The 20,735-nt window shown below is 38.4% G+C and overlaps 1 protein-coding gene across 3 annotated transcripts in view; it reads right to left on the minus strand.

Annotated features, from left to right (window-relative positions):
• Positions 1-20,735, minus strand: part of megf11 (multiple EGF-like-domains 11) — a 220,244-nt gene that overhangs the window by 110,636 nt on the left and 88,873 nt on the right. For all 3 annotated transcript variants that reach the window (XM_057836016.1, XM_057836017.1, XM_057836015.1), the window contains one exon: positions 18,214-18,306. In XM_057836016.1, coding sequence (XP_057691999.1) covers positions 18,214-18,306 — 93 coding nt within the window. The remainder of the gene's footprint in view (positions 1-18,213; positions 18,307-20,735) is intronic.

The raw sequence follows: 20,735 nt of genomic DNA on the forward strand, positions 1-20,735 counted from the left end.
GCACTTGGAGTACATAAAAAACTGAACACTTGATCAGAGTCTAAATAAGAACCCCAAGCCTCAAAACTGTGATGAATACTGTATGTGCCAACTACAACTCCTTCTCCCCTACCTGAAAAACATGGTAAAATATATTAGCCCATTTGCTGCAACTGACAGCAACAGACGAACCAGATTTTCTCTGAAAATGAGCTGTTTTAACACTGACCACTCAGTAACTGACATATTACCACTTAACGACACTCAAACTAAGAAAACATAACCAAAGTTCCTACTGTTATGATGGCTTTAATATTTTTCATAAATGAACTCACTTGCTAACATTGGCGGCGATAGACATCCAATACATTTTGACCTCAGAGTCTAGATGAATTGGACGTCTATTGACGTCAGTAGCACTGAAACATGATCATTTAATTCCAGCCATCCCTGCTAAAATAAATTTGTCTAACACTGCCAATGGCAGCGAATTGGTTAATAATAGAATCTAAATCAGCACCTTGAAAATTTGTAGAACAGTGATCCCTATATTCATATACCGTACATCCATATATCCATATATATAAGACATGTTTTTTGTATTTTTTTTCCCCAAAGTATGATTAAAAAAAAGTGTATATATATTATATATTAGAGGTGTCCCGACTAGTCGACGTTGTCGACGTCATCGATGACGTAAATGCGTTGACGGGCAAAACATACCGTCGACGGGTATTGACGGGTTAAAAAAAAAAAATTTACATGCGGATAAAGTTTAGAATGGCGGGCGCTCGCAATGCAAGCGGTTGTTACTAACACCCCAAGGGGGCCGCTGTTATTTCAATGTGACCGGCATTGTAAGATTGAGCAAAGAGGAAGAAAATGGGCGAGCGAGAGAGAGGGAGCGAAACAGAGGGAGTGAGATCCGTGAGTTTGGAAAGTGCGCTGGTAGCGCGGAGTTCAGTGGCTGCAGCCCCTGCGTTTTGTTTTTGACAATAAAAGTATCCATAAAGAGCCATCCGACGCCTCTCGGTGTTTTTATGCACGCCGCCGCCTTCCTGAGGAGGACATGGGCCGAACAGACGACAACGAGCCAAGTGAATCGCTGGTTCACTCCTCACTATGGCGAGGAGTTGAAAACACCGCCAATTACCAAAAAGGGCAGAATTGGTGACACATGAAAGTGGCATAAAGCCAAAAAAGCGGACCAGAATAGCCAGAGCCTGGAATAATTTCAAGGAAAATATGAAGGGTGCCACTGTGTGTACTCTTTGCTAAGCTGAGCTCGGCTCGCATACCACGGTAGCACGTTGGCTATGAACGAACCGCCGTCACCCAAGTATAATTTTCCAGGACAACAAGAAACAACAAGCTAGCAGATTGTAAGTCCATACAACTTTCTAACGATTTTTTAAAATGGAATTTACCTTTATGTGCGTCGTATCAAAGTGCATTTTTATTTAATAAAATAATTCATGTATATATGATTATATCTTCTTTTTTCATTATTATTATTATTAAATTTATTAGGATAATGGAAGCTCCCACTTGGGGAAAATATATACATACATCCTGTATATACATAATATAATGAAAATATATATGGAAACAGCACTGGGCTGCTTACTGTAATCCATGACTGCACTAATGTTAGTCACTTTATATTATAAAGTATCATTGTGTATATACATATAGGAGTATACTATAAAATTAATACTATATATCTAATTTTTGTTACTGTGAGTATGTGTGCCTCTCATTCAAAATAGTTGTGGTAATATTTCAGTGTGCCCTCTACTTTATTTTCAGGTTAAAACAAACAAAAGTTGAACAGTTTTTTCCCTCGCCCTCCAAAATGCGGGATGCACACCAGAAAAAGCATCTGAACTCACACAAAGTATTCTGAAAACGGTTGTCCGGGACATTGCAATTCATTTTAACATTTAGAACAATATAGACAATGACATACCACAATAGGAGTAAGAATTGTTTTGACTTCTGTTAAAGAGGTGAAGTCTTAGTGTTTCCGTTTACATTTTTTTCGCACTAAGTTAATGCCAGCAGCATTTGACCTCATTGTTTGTGATTTATTATTGATAGTTATGTTATTTATTTATACGTTAATAAAGAATTTGTGTTCCAAAATGTTTTTTGTGATTTAATAAGCTTCAACAAAAATGTCATTATTAAAGTAGTAAAAAAAAAAAAAAAAAAATTGGATTAGTCAACTAATCGTAAAAATAGTCGGCTGACTAATCGGGAGGAAATTAGTCGTTTGGGACAGCTTTAATATATTAAAGCATTTATTAATAAATGGTTTTTAAGCACTTCAAATGTAATAATTATGAGTTAACTCACTTAAGTTTTAAACCTGTTACTGTCCCACCAAATTATTTTTAAACACGAATCAAGTAGTAGAAAAATGCTTGGCTTTCTTCATTGTGTGAGTCCACTCAAATCCGCTCAAGCTGCTCACTTACACAAAATGAGTTGCCACAGCAACTGTTTAACAAGTTAAACGATGAGTGACGCATGCAGTACTTTGAAGTTCGTTTCTCTGGCAACATCAAACCCAAACATCTGGCAATCATCGTTAACTTTAATAAGCAACTCCAGTGCACGCCTGACGAAGAAAGAGCAGGGAGAAGGAAGGAAGGAGACTGAGACTATGCGGTCGGCTTGGGACAGCTCATTTGTATTTATTTATTTTTTTAATTGAGAAAAAAATCCGCGATTGACTGAGGGCGCGAAGTCGCGAGGGATCACTATATTATCTGATGTTCATGTTTTACTATGATGCACACAAGGGAAGAAAATATAAAGGAAAGCTGAGTGAGTGTGCAACTTTTTCCATTTCATTGTTTACACATTGATATTGACCACGGTGGTCCCGATTTACCATTGTGTGCCTGAGAGCACTTTAATAAGTAAAAACAGTGAAAGAAAAACACATTTCCTCCCTTCAGCTATTATTGAGCTCTTCTAACACTGAAATGTTTAAGTGTTTGTGCCATCACCATCGTGTATGCTTGTCACGATGAACCGTCAGAAAATGGAAAACACGCATTAAGTTAGGGGAAGACAGTACTCCGCTGTAAAGGGTCTGAAGGTGAAGACAAGACGACCTTGAAGACTGAGAAGAGGAGTCGAGGCAGGAGTAAGACAAGACTGAACAGCATATGAACACCATTGCAATATACAGCACGAGCATCTACATAGATGAATTTGTGTAAACAGCTCATAGAAAAAAAAAAAAAAAAAAACAATAGTGTCTGTTGAGACCAAAAAATGGCAACGGACTGAAACACAGCGTGACATAGAGACTGCAAAATGAGCTTTGTTCTGCATTAGTATTCCAGAGACATTTTGTCTCTCTAAACTGTTATCATGGCATTTCTGCTATTTTAGCCACGCTGACCTTCTCTTAAGGACAACAGATAAGGCTTTTTAATGTCCTTAAATCAGGCCATCTATGCAGACTCTCAGACACGCTCTTACTGGATAATGACAAACATCAGCGAGATAGCGGCAATCACAATGGGCTGCCTCTAGATTGTTTGATCCCGCTGACCATCGACACACCGTAAATGCCGCGCACACCCTCCCATGTATGAAAATACACACGCTCAAGTGTACACACGCGCGTTTTAGGCCTTTTCCCAAAGGTAATGGAGTAGTGAGCTCACGGGTGTTATAAATCCTGTTTAATGGGATGGCACAAGACTCTCCAGAGCAGAGCAGAGAGTCAATGCGCGCTCTGGGCCAAAAAAACAATTTACAGAAACAACTGCTTTAACTCACTTGACATATGCGTGCAAAATCTCCCTGATCACTTTAAAGGTGAATGTTTGAATATTGTATACGACTAGGATGCATACACAAACATGTCACACACATACATCACCTCGCAGGTTGTAACTCCTCTCCACAAAGTGCTATGGATATATTACTATTCCCAGGAGAAATAAAACACAGAACTAATGTGAAAAAGAAAAAGGCAAGCAGCAAACAAGCTGGTACAAAATAAATAGTTATAGTTGTCAGTAAATGTGTTACTACATGCTTGTCTGATGAGAAATGTAATAGATTTTTATTCATGGTAATCATCATTAAATACACTCTAACTGGCCATAACTTTTAGAACATAAAAAGACCTAAGTATGAGATTTAAATACTAGTAACAAATTAAAAAGACTGTTAAATCGCAAAGAGTGTCAGAAATACTTAACAGAATGGTTAGTTTAATTACGAATAATTAATTGGTTTGCCAGTCTTATTCTGAATTAAGCCCAACAAAGGTAAGTCATTAAAATGCACTGGAGATGACTGGATACTTAATAAAAAAATCATTAGGTATTAATAACCAACCTTAGCTGCATCTGGAACCCTCAAAGCAGATTAAAACCCGGATTGGTCACCAATTAATTAGTGGGTACATCTGCATATAACCATCTAAAACAGATTTCTGTTATTTCAGAGCAGTGTATATTCACCAGTGTTTTTAACCGCGGTAAAAAGTATCAAGAAAAGTGGTGTTTTTACTATATTATATTATATATATATGAGGGGGCGAAATAATTTTAAACACTTCCGTCTGGCAAGTTGCATTTACACTTCTGCCAACTAACCAGAATTACAGGTGTCAGTTAAAACTGAGTATTATTACCACTAAAAATCCAGATTTTTCTATGCCTCTTGTTTGTATTAAAATATATTTCAGAGCATGTGTACAGTATCTTTCGGTACAACTCTTGTTAGATAGAGTGTGTATGTGTGCCTAAAGAAGGGACTGTAGAACTGATTTGACAAGCGTCTTTCTGTGCATGCATGTCACGCCTGGATGGTGCAATTTGCATCCTGTAGGTCTTTGACGGTGATGCATGTCAATGTCCTGCTGCTGTGGGAGAGGAGGCAAACCATCTGGCTTACATTCACTTCTGAGAAAAATGTGTAAATATCATTGACGGGTGCTGGGGGGAATCCTTATAGGAGTCTTTTCAAAATACATTCTCACTGCATGGATACGGCCTTGCTTTGTGGTAATATTTCAACTAGTTGATGCCGTTACTTGTAATGTCTAATGCAATGGGCTACAACTTTATCAGAGTCTATTTAAGACTTTATATGGCACTCATTTAACTCTTTGGCTGCCATTGATGGCGCCAGACGTCCAGTCCATTTTGAATGGATTGGACCTCTCGCTATGTCAGTGGCATCAAAAGATGAGTATTTATACTCTGTCCTCCCAGTTTAATTGAAATGGACATCTATCGTTCTCAATGGCAGGCAATGAGTTAACCACTATGCTAAAAATATACTATATACTACATATACTATATACCAGGGGTCCCCAAACTTTTTCCTGTGAGGGCCACATAACTTTTCCCTTTTCTGATGAGAGGCCGGGGTCAGTTTGTAACAGAAAAAGTGTGACGATTGCAGGAGTGCCTAAATGTAAAAAAAAAATTTCAGAGAGCCACAATCAAATAACCCTTTCTGGATTCTTCACGGAAAAAAAGTAAATAAAATAAAAATAATAATACAATATAATAATAATAAATAATAATAACACAATTAAATAGATAGTAACCAAATAACACTCTCTGAGTACTTCACAGAAAATGGCCAGGAAATAAATAACACTATTGAGAAGAGAAAAAAAAAATTCAAAATGTTCTCTGGTATTGTTCATGGGGCCGGACCAAATGTGGAGGCGGGCTATATCCGGCCCGCGAGCCGTAGTTTGGGGACCCCTGCTATATACAGTGCTGGCCAAAAGTACTGACACTCCTGCAATTCTGTCATATAATGCTCACTTTCTCCGAGAAAATGATTGCAATTACAAATGCTTTGGTTGTAATATCTTCATTTATTTTGCTTGCAATGAAAAAACACAAAAGAGAATGAAAAAAAAAAAAAACAATTAAATCATTATCATTTCACTCAAAACTCCAACAATGGGCTGGACAAAAGTATTGGCACCCTCAGCCTAATACTTGGTAGCACAACCTTTAGACAAAATAACTGCGAACAACCGCTTCCGGTATCCATCAATGAGTTTCTTACAAAGCTGTGCTGGAATTTTAGACCATTCTACTTTGGCTAATTGCTCCATGTCTCTGAGATTTGAAGGGTGCCTTCTCCAAACTGCCATTTTCAGCTCTCTTCACTGGTGTTCTACGGAATTCAGGTCTGGACTCATTGCTGGCCACTTTAGAAGTCGCCAGTGCTTTCTCTCAGCCCCTTTTGTAGTGCTTTTTAAAGTATGTTTTGGGTCATTGTCATGCTGGAAGACCCATGACCTCTGAGGGAGACGCAGCTTTCTCACACTGGGCCCTACATTATGCTGCAAAATTTGTTGGTAGTCGTCAGACGTCATAATGCACACAGTCAAGCAGTCCGATGCCAAAGACAGCAAAGCAACCCCAAAACATCAGGGAACCTCCGCTATGTTTGACTGTGGGGACCGTGTTCTTTTCTTCGAAGGCCTCATTTCTTTTCCTGTAAACTCTGTTTATTCCTTTTCCCAAAAAGCTCTACTTTTGTCTCATCTGACCAGAGAACATTCTAATAAAACGTTTTTGGCTTTCTCAGGTAAGTTTTGCCAAACTCCAGCCTGGCTTTTTATGTCTCTGGGCCAGAAGTGGGTCTTCCTGGGTATCCTAGCATAGAGTCCCTTTTCCTTCAGATGCCGACGGATAGTACGAGTTGATACTGTTGTACCCTCAGCAGCTTGAACTTATTTGGATGTTAGTCGAGGTTCTTCATCCACCATCCGGGCAATTTTTCGTTGAAATCTCTCATCAATTTTTCCTTTCCGTCCACGTCTAGGGAGGTTTGCCACAGTGCCATGGGCTTTACACTTATTGATGACACTGCGCATGGTAGACACAGGAACATTCAGGTCTTTGGAGACTGACTTGTAGCCTTGGGATTGCCCATGCTTCTTCACAAGTTTGTTTCTCAGGTCCTCAGACAGTTCTTTGGTCTTATTTCTTTTTTACATGCTCAATGTGGTACACACAAAGACACAAGACAGAGGTTGAGTCAGCTTTAATCCATTTTAACTGGCTGCACGTGTGATTTAGTTATTGCCGCCACCACCTGTTCTGTACCACAGGTAAGTAACAAGTGCTGTTAATTACACAAATTAGAAAATCATCACATGATTTTTCAAAGGGTGCCAATACTTTTGTCCGGCCCATTTTTGGAGTTTTGTGTAAAATCATGATTAAAAAAATAATAAATTCATTCTTTTTTGTGTTTTTTCATTGCAAGCCAAATAAATGAAGATATTACTACAAGAACATTTGTATTTGCAATCATTTTCTGAGAGAAATTGAGCATTATCTGTCTGAATTGCAGGGGTGCCAATACTTTTGGCCAGCACCGTATACAATCTATGATTTATGCTATATACTACTTTAAAAATAATGAAAATAAAACTGTGTTCTTGGGGGGGGATAACCAGAGTGTATTTGTTTGTCACTTGAATTTTATTATTCTTTTTTTTTTTTTTTTTTACATGATATAAATTTAAAATTGTATCTATTCATAAAAATATTGAAAAGATTTTTTTTTTAATCCAATAATGATTACTAATGGAAAAAATTATATACATACAGTACTGTGCAAAAGTTTTAGGCAGGACACCTGCCTAAAAGTTTTGCACAGTACTGTATATTTTTATTATATTATTTATATACAGGATATACTGTATGAATATATTTTCCCCAAGTGGAAGCTGCCATGATTCTAATAAATTTAATAATAAAAAATATATATATACAGTACTGTGCAAAAGTTTTAGGCAGGTGTCCCGCCTAAAACTTTTGCACAGTACTGTATGTAATTGAGACCTGTCGTCTACATATGTGAATATCACATTTTGGGTCATGTAAGCCACAATATTAACATTTAGTATACGTACAAGTGTCTTTAATAGACGCTTGCCCTAAAAAGGGTTAAAGCAAAACTGATACCAAATTTTAATATGGAATCATCTCACCCTTTTACTGTATATGACAACAAACATTAAGAAGTAGCCACTGTCTAAAAGCGATTTACCCTTCGAAAGTAGCCTGAGGCTGCCTTCACAATGTGAAACAAACTAATTTGTCTTACATCTATTAACCCTTACTAACTACTTGCCTGCCATTAACAACGATAGATGTCCAATTAATTCAAACTGGGAGGACTGACCGAATGCTCATGTTTCAGTGCCATTGATGGCGCTATATGTCCAATCCATTTTGACTGGCTGGGATGGCACTAGTCATTCGCTCTCTTACCCAACTCGATTCTTGCATAGCTCTGTTTTGTCACAGCACTTTTACCCTGCTTTTAATCTGTGTTTGTTGATTTTTAATCTAGTTTTTGTACAGTGTCCTTGAGTGTTTTGAAACACGCTAGAAATACAAAGTATTATTTAGCACTGTCAATAGCAGCCAATAAGTTAAAGGCAATTGACTAAACTTTTCTTGATTATGATGGGGTGGTAGGGAATAGTAAAACAATCATTTTAGAGATGTGTGTGTTGTATTGAGCAGAATAATCTTGCTTTAGGAATATGTGTTTTATTCAAAGTCCTTGTATTACTATGTCACTATTAAATTGATTCTTCTTCAGGTGCATTGCCTTTCAGTGTGGGCGATCATGTCTCTCCAGCAATCTCAATCTCTAACCCTCTGGATTGTGTCCGTTGCCTTTTCTGTCTCCAACCATGATGTTATTCAATCTATCTTTTTTCCCCTCTGTTTACCTCTTCTTCTATTTCCCTGTAATTTCCCTCTTGTGACTAGATGTTCTAGGTCAGGGGTGCCCAAGTTCGGTCCTCAAGAGCCCCTATCCAGCTTGTTTTCCATGTCTCCCTCCAACACACCTGAATCAAATAATCAGCTCATCAGCAAGTTTTGCACGAACCTGATAATGATAGTCCAAGTTTTTCCACTCAATGTTGATTGTGTTTACGGGTTCCTGCAGATTTGCTTCACTGTTTGAATCTTTACTTCACTATTAAATTGATAACTGCTACTATTGCAGCTATGGTCATCTTTCACAACATTTGTTGGACATGGCATTATTCAACATTAAAATAATTACAAGGTACACCACCATACAAAAATGTCTAAAAAGCTACAAATACTGAAAAGAGGCATGGTTTAGTAGATTTATACACAAATTGCCATAACGTGGAATTCCGGGTCTGTGTAATTGAATTCTAAGCTACTACAACCCCTAGCAAAAAGTATGGAATCACCAGTCTCGGACGAGCACTCACTCAGACTGTTTATCATGTAGAACAAACCCAGATAAAAAAACTTGAAAAAAATAATGAATTAGCTCAAAAGTGCAACTCTTTAGCATTCAGAAACACTAAAATAAATGAATAAAAAACATTGTAGTGGTCAGTAAATGTTTTATAGAGCAAATGCAAGGAAATATATATGGAATCACTCAATTCTGAGGAAAAAAAACTATGGAATCATGAGAAACAAAGAAATAACTATCAAAACACATCTCTAGTATTTAGTAGCACCACCTCTGGCTTTTATGACAGCTTGCAATCTCTGAGGCATGGACTTGATGAGTATTCTTCATCAATTTGGTGCCAACTCTCTTTGATTGCAGTTGCCAGATCATTCTTGCAGGTCGGAGCCTTGCTATGGACCATTTTTTTTCCATTTCCACCACAGATTATCAATAGGATTGAAATCTGGGCTATTTTCAGGCCATGACATTGACTAGGTGACTCTTTCTCCAAGGAATGCTTTAACAGTTTTAGCTCTGTGGCATGATGCATTGTCATCTTGGAAAATGACAAACATATTTTCAATTGAAGGGATAAGAAAAGTGTCTAAAATTTCAATATAAACTTGTGCATTTATTGAAGAAGGTGATGATGCTGGAACTTTTGTTTGGTGCTGTTCCAGTGAGATTTACAAAAATGACTGCCTGAAGACGACATAAAAATTCCCTCAGTCCTTGATGATATGGGGCTGCATGTCAGGCAAAGGCACTAGGGAGATGGCTGTGGTTAAATCTTCAATACAGTCATAAAAGCCAGAGGTGGTGCTACTAAAGACAAGAGATGCGTTTTGATTGTTATTTCTTTGTTTGTTTCTCATGATTCCATATTTTTTTCCTTAGAATGGAGTGATTCCATATAAATGTTTCCCTAAATTTGCTCTATAAAATTAACATTTACTGACCACCACAATGTTTTTTATTCATTTGTTTTAGTGTTTCTGAATACTAAAGAGTTGCACTTTTGAACTAATTCATTATTTTTTTTCAAGCTTTTTATCCAAGTTTGTTCTACATGATAAAATGTCTGAGTGAGTGCTTGTCTGAGACTGGTGATTCCATACTTTTTGCTAGGGGTTGTATACTTGAAGAAAGCCATGACTTATTATTGCGAGTGATTGTCTTTGTGTTATTGAGCCTAATATTTTATTGAAGTAGCAAATTAAAGTTACCTCAACTTCTGTAAGAATGGCAAAAAGTGGATTAAACATAATTTTCCCGCCGGTCAATTTATGATGCTGGCATAGAGAGACTAACAAAGAAATGTATTTTTAATTAAGTAAATTGTATTTAGACAATTCAGTGAATGAATTTCTCATTAGTATTTCTGAGCTGTTGCACTGTCCGTTTTTTTTTTTTTTTTTGTGTACTAAGCCTTCTGTTATTTGGAATGTTCTTTCACCCCAACAGTTGAATTTTTAAATGGAAGACTGTTGTTGAGCAATACAAGATAAAACTATATTTTTGCATAAAAATAGAAGACAGCAGAGCCATAAAAAGTAGAAGTTTCATCAATAAATATCAAAACATGAAAATGCATTTTAATGCTCTGCACTGGGAATTGAGAGGTGGAATACAAAAATGATGTTCAATAGCACAAACACAACACAGAAAGCAGCAACAACAATTAAACATTCATTCATTTCTCAAGAGTATTCAAAACTAAACTCAGATTTTTGACAGTCAACAAGAAAAATCCTGTTTTGTCCTTCTACACAGCCTGTATATTAGCCACTGTGTCCTTGTGCAAGAGCTCCCCTAGGACTCCATACAGGTCACAGTGCATCTCTGGTCCCAGTGGGACTCTTGATTCAAGACCTGGGAGAGGATGAAATATTTTCCGGCATCAGCAGGTGGATCCCAGTAGGCGGGAAAGAAAAAACAGCCGCAAGACGACTTTGCGAATCTCTCGAAGCTTATCGCCTTCTCTTTGCTCGCCCCGAAAACAGTCTGAGTCTTTCCTCTCAGCACCTGACACACACACACGCAACAGTTTCCTGCCAGGTGCTGCTCCACAAACCAGGCCCAAGCCTTTGATTGGCAGCCAAGTTACCGGCTGGAAGGCTGTCACTTTAGCTTTAGGCCGCTAAGCATCCCACTTTCTCTCCAAGCTTGGGTAACATGCATTTTAAATCACATTCACACATTCCTCATTATGTGACCACCACACACTGTGCCCTCTCTCCAGCAATCAAATCACGGCGCAGGCTTTTATATGGGTTTAAATACCTCTTTTGAAATATAATGCAACAATAAAACACGACGGCTGTGTACAGCAAATATGCCAATGTGTGCTTTGTGGCCTCTGAGAGCCATGCACTTAAATGAAGGCTGATAATGTTCATATGCCCTATATTGAACAGCGAAAAAGTATGCAGAAAAAGCAAGGCAGGCCATTTACACTACAAAAAAGAGGGCAGATTTAATTTGAGAATTGGCAGACATTCCGCATTTTCAACAGATGAAAGCTTCTAAATGAAAAGCCTGGAATGGCGCCTGCGATGGAAATCCACAGTTATGAATAATGCCCGTCTCAATGCTCAAGTCTTTTAATAAGTATTAGCCAAGCACCTGCACACTGCACTGCACCTCTAACCAACCAAGAGTGGGACAAGAGTCTCCTGGGGTCGGCGGTTGGGGGCTAATGCCTCAAGCACTACCTTGTTGCAGCCTCACCCATGTGTGTGTGTGTGTTGGTCGAGTGAGCTGTGGGTCTGCTGCAATGACGCAGGAGCAGGTGATTTACACACATCTGCTAATCAGGGAATGGCTTTCTTGCTAATGAAAATTCATAGATCCATACACTAACACTACTGATACAATTTCTCATTCTTTATTCTGACAGCTTGATTTATAGTTGTGTACTGAGAATGTGTTGTGTAGGTTTATACTTTAGCTCCACTGAGGTAGGGTTTCTTTTGCAGCAACACCACCGAGACAGTAGTGAGCAGTGTGGCATTTATTTATTTATTTATTTTTAAATTTTTGTTTTTGTAGATGACGTCTTAAAATAGGGTGACCAAACTTCCTCTTTTGCCCGAACATGTCCACTTTTTACATCCTGTCTGGGGCGTCCGGCGGGGTTTTTCTAAATTCATGAAAATGTCTGGTTTTTATTATTTTTCATGGGACCATTTGGCGTGTGTTGAAATTGACTGACACTTTGGATAGAATACTATGGCACTGTGTTGCCTGTGACATGTTCCCAGAGAGCATGCCCAGTGGTTGGTTCTGCTGTGCTCAGTAACAGAGAAAACAGACGTCAGAGCAGTGTTTCATCGTCCCCCTAAGTGCTAAAATACAAAGAATCTAAAGACTAGTGATGTTTTATGATTAATTTTTTTTGTTTATTTTATTAGTATTGTTGTGAGGCTATGGTTTGATTTACATTATTTCACTGCAAACAGAAAAGTGCTTTTTGTTAAAGCCTGGTTTTCTACATAAAAATTATTTAGAACATTATTTCAGATTATTTGTTCAGTAAGAATTGAAAAGACAGCTATTATTTTGTACAAGGATGATTCACAAATACAGAAAAAAGCTTTTTGTTTTAAATCAATATTTCATTACAGTTTTTTTACGTTATTATTATTGTTCTATTCTTTGAGGAATAATAAAGTCCGTTTAGTCACCTCCGAGAATTTGAATTTGTGTCTTCGGTAATATAGCTATTATTTTGCTAAACAACTGAATTTTCTATCCAGACGGAGGAAACACACTTTAAATACATTAAAGTGATAAGGCATCTTTGTGTAGACTAGGGCTGTAGCTATCAAATATTTTAGTAATCGAGTATTCTACTGAAAATTCCATGGATTATTCGAGTAATCGGGGAAAAAACACTTTTTTTTCTAAAGGTAAAGAGCAATAATAAATATATAGGGTGACCCAAAAAAAAGTTTACACTGCCATAATACAACTTAAATTCCATGTTTATTCATTTTAGAATTAGAATTTAATCACAAATTATACATTATTGTAAAGAACATGTACAGTACACTCTATTTTTCAATGTGTCCACCCTTAAGTGTCACAACAGCCTCCAGGCGCCTGCGGAACGCTTGACAGGTCTTCTTTATGTAGGATGCTGTCATCTTTTCCCAAGATCTAACAATGGACCTCTCCAAGGCTGCCACAGAAGTTTGTGGCTTCTTACAGGCACTGTCCTCCACAGTTGCCCATATGCTATAATCCAGGGGATTGAGATCTGGACTCTGGGGTGGCCACATATCACCTTGTCAATCAACTTTTTGGTCTGCACAGATCGGCACTTCCAGACCCAGGTTTTCGTGAGGCTGTTCCAGTATCATTCAGCTTCTTTTTAACTTTGTAGACTGCACATCTGGATATTCTCAGATTTGCTGCAATCTCAGTAGGTGTCAGACCGGCACGCAGCAATTCAGGTACAGCTAAAGTTTTCTTCATTTTCAGCAGAAGCACAGGAATTGTAGAGACGAGAGATTACCAGCTGCATTGAGTGACCTTAATGAATCACTTAAGCATGACAACCTATTTAGATATGTTTCAATGGCTTTTAAACAAGCAGTCAACTGAGTGTAAACTTTTTTTTGGGTCACCCTGTACATGAGAAAACAAGACAATTCACCCAAAATTTAACCATTTTTAGACAACCAATGTCTATTTTAGATATACATTGTTGAAAACAGCCAACAATTGCATCTAAGATGTGACTAGAAAACAAAACAAAACAAAAAAAACCCAAAAACAAAAATCAACAAATTCACCGTTTTCAATCAAAAAACTAAAGATCTTATAAAACAAACAAAGAATTCTTATTCCTTACCTAAAAATGTAATTACGCTTGATAACACACATCACTTAAAAGTTAGGTGTTTTTCCCACGTGTTTCAATTGAATTTCCATTTGTGTCAAGCTATTTTTAAGTTCTAGTTACGTTTTAAGTTAGTCTAAATTGTAAGTCCTGATAGGATTTAGAGTTTTTGCCGTATTCAAAATAAATGTATGATACCTGCCGTATTGGAGCACATTCTGTGCTACTTGGTGTTTTATCCCTCAATGACTACTGAGCTAAAATTGACAGTTAGCTCTAGAATGCTTTTAATTTTACATCCTCATCACTTTACAGCACTGTGTATGAAAGTCACAATACATAAATATTTTTTCTCCTTGGTGTCCATCTTAAAATGCTCCCACACTTTTGACATTTTCTTCTTTTTCTTGGTGCTTTTCTCTTCGCTTTCGTTGGCGTCTTCGTCGTTGCCTCTATATTCATGCATGGTTGGAATCAAATATATCCACCACCTCTTTCTTCTTCCTGTACACACGTGACGTCAACGTGTAATTCGGGCAAAACGTCATACTTAGAGCTGGCAAAATTAAACGATTCCTCGAGGCGGGCAAATTTCCTTGATCAATTTTTAAAATCGAGTTCAAATTATTCTAAATTATTTCAGCTCTAGATTGAACTTCGAGTAAAATTTAAGTATCTCGAGATCGAGCCGAGTGTCCTCTTTTTGGAAATTTAAAATATGGTCACCCCATCTTAAATTAAAACATTACAGAACGGTCATGTGCAGCCACAGTTATGGAGAGGTACATTGGACATTTTCATAGGCTATGTTGATAAGTTATGGTTGTTGCATCAATATATAGGTGCATTTCTAGCAGAGTGCGGATGTCTGATATACAGCACCAAGCTCTGTTATCATGCCCGTTCTGTAAATCATTCTATACTCAGCTGACTGTACAGCAATTTTCCCTTAACATTTACTCGAGTTACCTTCAAAATAAACTGCTTAGATTTTTCATTTTCATGGTTTGGGCAGACTCAAGGTTCCTTGAGATATTGAGCTGATTTTTGACACTTGCAAGAGCAAAACAAAATCAAGAAACAGAAGTTCAAGCATCGTGTCGTGGCAGTGAATTCAACTGAACTCACTTCACAAAAACAGTAATTTGACATAGTGAACAAATGAAATAAAAAAAGAATTGCACAACCATTCAGCCTGCTTATGATCACAACAGTCATGGGCATGCTAAAGCCCATCCCAGCTGACTTTGGGTATGCGGAGGAGTAAATGTTGTGTATTTAACACAACAACATAACTTTGCCTTTAAGTAGGGAAGCTTATTGCTAACAAAAAAAGACAATACTCTGAGGAATATATTCTTTATCCCCTGCAAGATTGATTTTGCATAGTATTTGACAGTAATTGAGTGGAAACTCTTACGCGGTCTATGCAGTTTTGCTATAGAAGAAGTAAAAGTTGAATTCATTATAATTCATTACCTTTTTTTGTTTTACATGCTATTTAATTATGTTGTTAGAATATGTTTTCATAAAGTACAATATTATACAGTTCTAAAATTAAGAAAATATCCCCATAAAATAATTTGTGGTTACAGATGCTGAGACATGTATAATCTAGGCATGTGCCGGTATGAGATTCTGACGGTATGAAAACCTTAAGCCAAAATATCACGGTTTCACAGAATCACGGTATTGCAATTACAACTCCAAAACAAGTTACTTTGAGATATCTGGGTTTGGGGGAAAAAAAACTTTATTCCATTGAACAGGATTTTTAAGTTAAACAAAATAAAACATTCTAAATTAAAATAAATGCAGTCCTTTAGGTGAGCCTAAACCCACAGCCACAGCTCAACATTATTACCTTCAGAACAAAAAGAATAAAATAACTCATTTTTATTTTTTTCCATAAAAAGCACATGTGTATGACTCGTATCATGATACACACACTCTCTTTCTCAACACAGACAGTTGTCAGAGAGAAAAAAAACACAAGTTTTACCACCGCTAGACCCATTAAACATGGCGTTAACTCTCGTGGCTGGTGGGAAACATTCATGACAGTGTTTACTAACCTTTAATTTTGCATAAATGTGTAATCATATTGGATGCATTGCCTCCTCGGCAGCCACCCTCCACAAACATGTTTTACATGTCGGTTGGCCCTCCTCCTCTAAGCCTCGGCCGTCTGTAACTTTTCTGTTGCCGAAGTATTCCCGTACCAGCAATTTAAATTTTTTCGATGGGGGAAAAACTTAAGGAGTTTCACCTCCTCCAGCCATCGTGTAGCACAGCTACTACAGGTTCACTGACACTGAGCAACAACCGGTGGGGGAGGGCTGAGCCTTGCTGCTGCAAGCGAAGGATTTCTCTCTGCATTTTTGGGACATAAAATATAGCTAATACCATAGAAACCTTGACATTTCCACACCACCGTATACCTTGAACCCGGTAATCGGCGCATTACTAGTCTAATCCACACAAACTTTGATATACTATATTTTTTGTAGTCATGAGCGTAGTTATGGCTCATATTAAACTCAAGGCACCACTTCATCACAACAGAAAAGGTGATAATGCATACATATAATATTTTTTTCTTCATACTAACACAATGGCGTACCGCACGCATGCTATTTTTAGACCGTGACGTCGCATTGTAAAGCCGAAGTGGGACATTATAGACCTGCCCTCGCATAGAAACAATGCAATTAATGCTACTTTTCTCCGGTAATCTTTCAAAAACGAACATGTCGATCACACTTTGCTTTTTTGGAACTTGTAGAAACGACTCTAGACATTACGACATATGAAAGATGTTTTCTTTAGACGTTCCCGAAACCAAAAACTAGGGAGGAAAAAATGTGAAGACTGAATCAACTTGCGTGGACTTTAACACCAGCTTGGTGAATCCATTCACATTTCATACGCAGTAAACATTTTGTTGGGTTGGCATGGTCTTTCAGAGGACAAAGAGGTAAGCCAGTTTTATATTTTTAACTTATTTTTTAGCGTAACGTTGTGCCGTGCTGCTCCTGTCTGACAATGAATGACCTGAAAAGAATTACAATGGTATCTGACTGCCACTGTTAGTTTCTGTTGTTAAAAAAAAAAAAAAAAAAAAAAACTTTAGTAAGGGGGAAGTGTAAACAAATTATAGAATTAAGATTTGTTATCAATGAAAAAATTAAAAGTGTTCGTTGGCTGTCACTGAGTAGCATTAGCGATCGCTACACAAAACTAACTAAATTACCCCCGAGAATGGTCAGAGACATAGGACAACCAGATGATATAATATATAAGAAAGACAGTGCTGATGGTAAAGGATAGCTTGTTGAAACAGGAGAATGTCATTCAGTCGCGTCGATAAAAAAGCTAAGGCTATGCTTACCTCGGCTCGTTTTTTTTCCCGTCTTTTTCAGCCTTCGACACTCAAGCCATCTCTTTAACTGAACATTTCTATGTTCTTCCACATCTTTGCCAGTGAATTTGGTACCAGAGACATAATTTTTTCGGAGGGAATTGGTAGGTTTAGCTCTGTAAACTTCTCCTTTGTACACAATTTCCATTTCCTACCAGGGACAAAAGATTGCGTGTCCCACCTTAGCAACAGTAGCTAATGTCATGAATATTAATGAACGAAAGTGACGTGTTGCTTGCGGTACGCCATTGAGAATTGAGCAAAATGTAGAGTGCATGAAGCTAACTCCACCTTTGCATCGTTTTGAAGTTTTGGAAAATGTGTCTAAAAAGCGACTGAATAGAACTGCCGAGATTATGGCCCCGTTAGAGCGTGGCATTGATTTATCATTGCACAGCCACAAGTAACAGACACCAGTCTGATCATGGTTGAGATAATCACATAGAGCTTGTGAAACACGGGGGGCTGCAGCCATTCATCCATCTGTTAGATTCATCAAGCAGATCACTTCCACTTCCAGCAAATGAAAATGAATTCATTGGGACTTACCTGTTCCATTGGCTGTGTTTGCAAAGAAGAGAGGATACAAAGCTAAGTAGCTTTGCGGTAGGCGTACACTGAGGCAAATTCTTCTAAACTAACAGGGTGTGAAAGCCATTTCGGCATAAATGAGTCTAGATAACTAATAGTGACTAAGGGAGGGTGGCGCACTCACCACTGGAGCAGTCCAGCCCACCCCATCCTGGCTCACATTGGCAGGTATCTGGGGACACACAGCGGCCGTGGACGCACTCTTCTGTGCAAAGAGCTGCAACACACATACACAAGTGTGTTGAACACAAGCACAAGGGATATAACAGCTTTACAGACTAATAGCACACAATGAAAACAAATCCTACATGATGCTTTGAGCTAATATTATCCGAGATCAAAAAAGCCCTGTTTACCCAAAAAGACTTCCCATTTGTCCTCCTTTGACATTTCATAAGTTATCTAGCACAGTGAAGCAACAGTGGACACTTTCATAGTGGCAAAGCATCCAGCAAGATAGCCAGATATGACAACACTGTTTGTCTCAGACATCCGCTTTCAACACAACAGAGCGGAATAAGTGAGTCTTAAGGTAAATGTGAATCTCCACACGTTGTTGAGGTGCTGATGCAGCCCCCACTCTTAAGGTGTTCTATTGTCTGTCTCCGTCTGTTGAGAAATGCACATTCATTTTCCAAGTCGGTTGGTAAAGATTTCTGAACGAAACGACTTTGCACATCCTTAATCATCCAGCACATCTGCGACTCTAATGAGAATAGCGGTTAAAAAAGAAGGACTGGAAAACCTGTTTTGGAATGTGAAAGAAAGCGAGATAACGGGGAAAACACATGCAACACTGTTGAGAAATATGAATATTTTAAATTTGTTATTCAAAAAACGGTTCTTCCCTGATTAAGGTTTACAAAAGTGTGGAACATCTTAACTTCAGTATATTTGTATTTGATGTTTTGGAACTGTTTGTCTCTTAAAGTGCCTGTGACATGAAAATGCATGTTTATTTCATAATAAACGCGGTATTTTATGCTCCTGAATGAAATGGACCACTTGGATGTGTGAAGAAGCGATCGATATGTTTATTCAATTTTTTTAAATCCCGCGCTATGAAAATGACAGACTTCCGGCTTTGGTCTTGCATTAAGGAAGAAGGCGCTGTGACGTGAACGGGAGAAGGAGCCCTCTTCACTATTCAGCCGTACTGTTGCATGGAAGGACCAAGGATTCAGCTGATTTTGCGGATTAATTCGTTTATTTTTCGCGTCCCGCCAGTCAAACAGCTGCAGGAAAATCTTGCTGTACGAGGGAGAGGCGTGTGCGCCTTTTTGGGGTTTCAAAAGGTTCCCATTCACCGGTGGATATTGGCCAAAACAAGCCCTACTACTGTGGGACCATGGGACTTACGAGGAAGTGAGTAAACATCGTGTTTTGTATTATGTCAAATACTGGGATCATTTTAATATGTAGGTGGCTTGCATTTTGTGGCTGACATGCTCCTTGTCCCCTCGGCAGACAACCGGCGGCTTGTCGCACATCCCCCCGCTGGGAGAGCACTATACTCGGCTTATTGCCCTCTTCATGTGCCCGGTTTTCTGTCAAATTTTCCAACTGATCAGAAATTGCAACTTTGTGTTAAAAATAGCCACGAATACAGCGATTACAAAGTAAACACTACAAACTTTCTTTAAATAAAGGACTACTTACGTTTGATCATGGATGGGCATGTAAAAAGCTCTCCTAATACACATATTGTCATGTTAGCTGCATAACAACTGCAGCCGCCCTCCTCTCAGTAGTCTCTCGCTGTTTACGACTTTGCCGTGTAGTAGAGCATTATTTTGCCATATTCGTGTTAACCATTTGGCAGCTACACGCTCCTCCGACGTCGGCCGGTTTGTCCGGCGGTCATTGTCCAGCTGCTTCCCCGCAAACGAGCCTTCTGCCCTCAGAAGGGGAACGACAAGCTCCAACTTGTTCGCCGCCCGGTGGGTTGCTGATCGGCTTAGACAATCGACAACCCAGTCGTCATGTGAAATAATCCGGGCTACTTATGTGTGATTTTCCGCTTCTAAAACATTGAAACATCACTCGGTTCGGGTTAGCATGTCGGCTAGCTGTCACGCCTCTTGGTTTGTTTACATTCTCTGAAGCCAGGGAAGGGAAATTACATAAGCCCGACATAGGTGGCATAAAATATCATTCAGGAGATGCGACAGTCAAGGTGAAGTCGACAGTTTTGACCGTTATGGGGCAATTTCGCCATGTCGTCCTGAATAAATGCATTTTTATAATTTTATATTCCATTTAGCACAAAACTTATTTGTCATGACCATGCCATTTATTTAGCTATTGGGGAAAAATATTTGGATTAAAAGAATATCCTGTAAAAATATTGGCATAGGGAGACTGAAACAATGACTTTTTGCGCCTCTCTTCGTCGTGTTTTCCACGTTCTGAATAATTCCCCCTCAATGGGCTGAATAGTAAAACCGATGAGCCCATTCTCCCGCTGACGTCATCCACCTGTTGGGGACGCTAGAGCCCTATAATGGTAGGCGTGGCTAACCGGCAGATTAAAAGACTAATTTCTCGTCATCTGCGCTTTGCTAAAATGTTGTACGTATATAGTCGAATCGTCTCAAAATATGATTCTAATTCACATAATAATGCTATTTAAGACTTTTTTTCTCC

Source organism: Corythoichthys intestinalis, chromosome 5 (assembly GCF_030265065.1).
Source record: "Corythoichthys intestinalis isolate RoL2023-P3 chromosome 5, ASM3026506v1, whole genome shotgun sequence".
Taxonomy (NCBI): Eukaryota; Metazoa; Chordata; class Actinopteri; order Syngnathiformes; family Syngnathidae; genus Corythoichthys; species Corythoichthys intestinalis.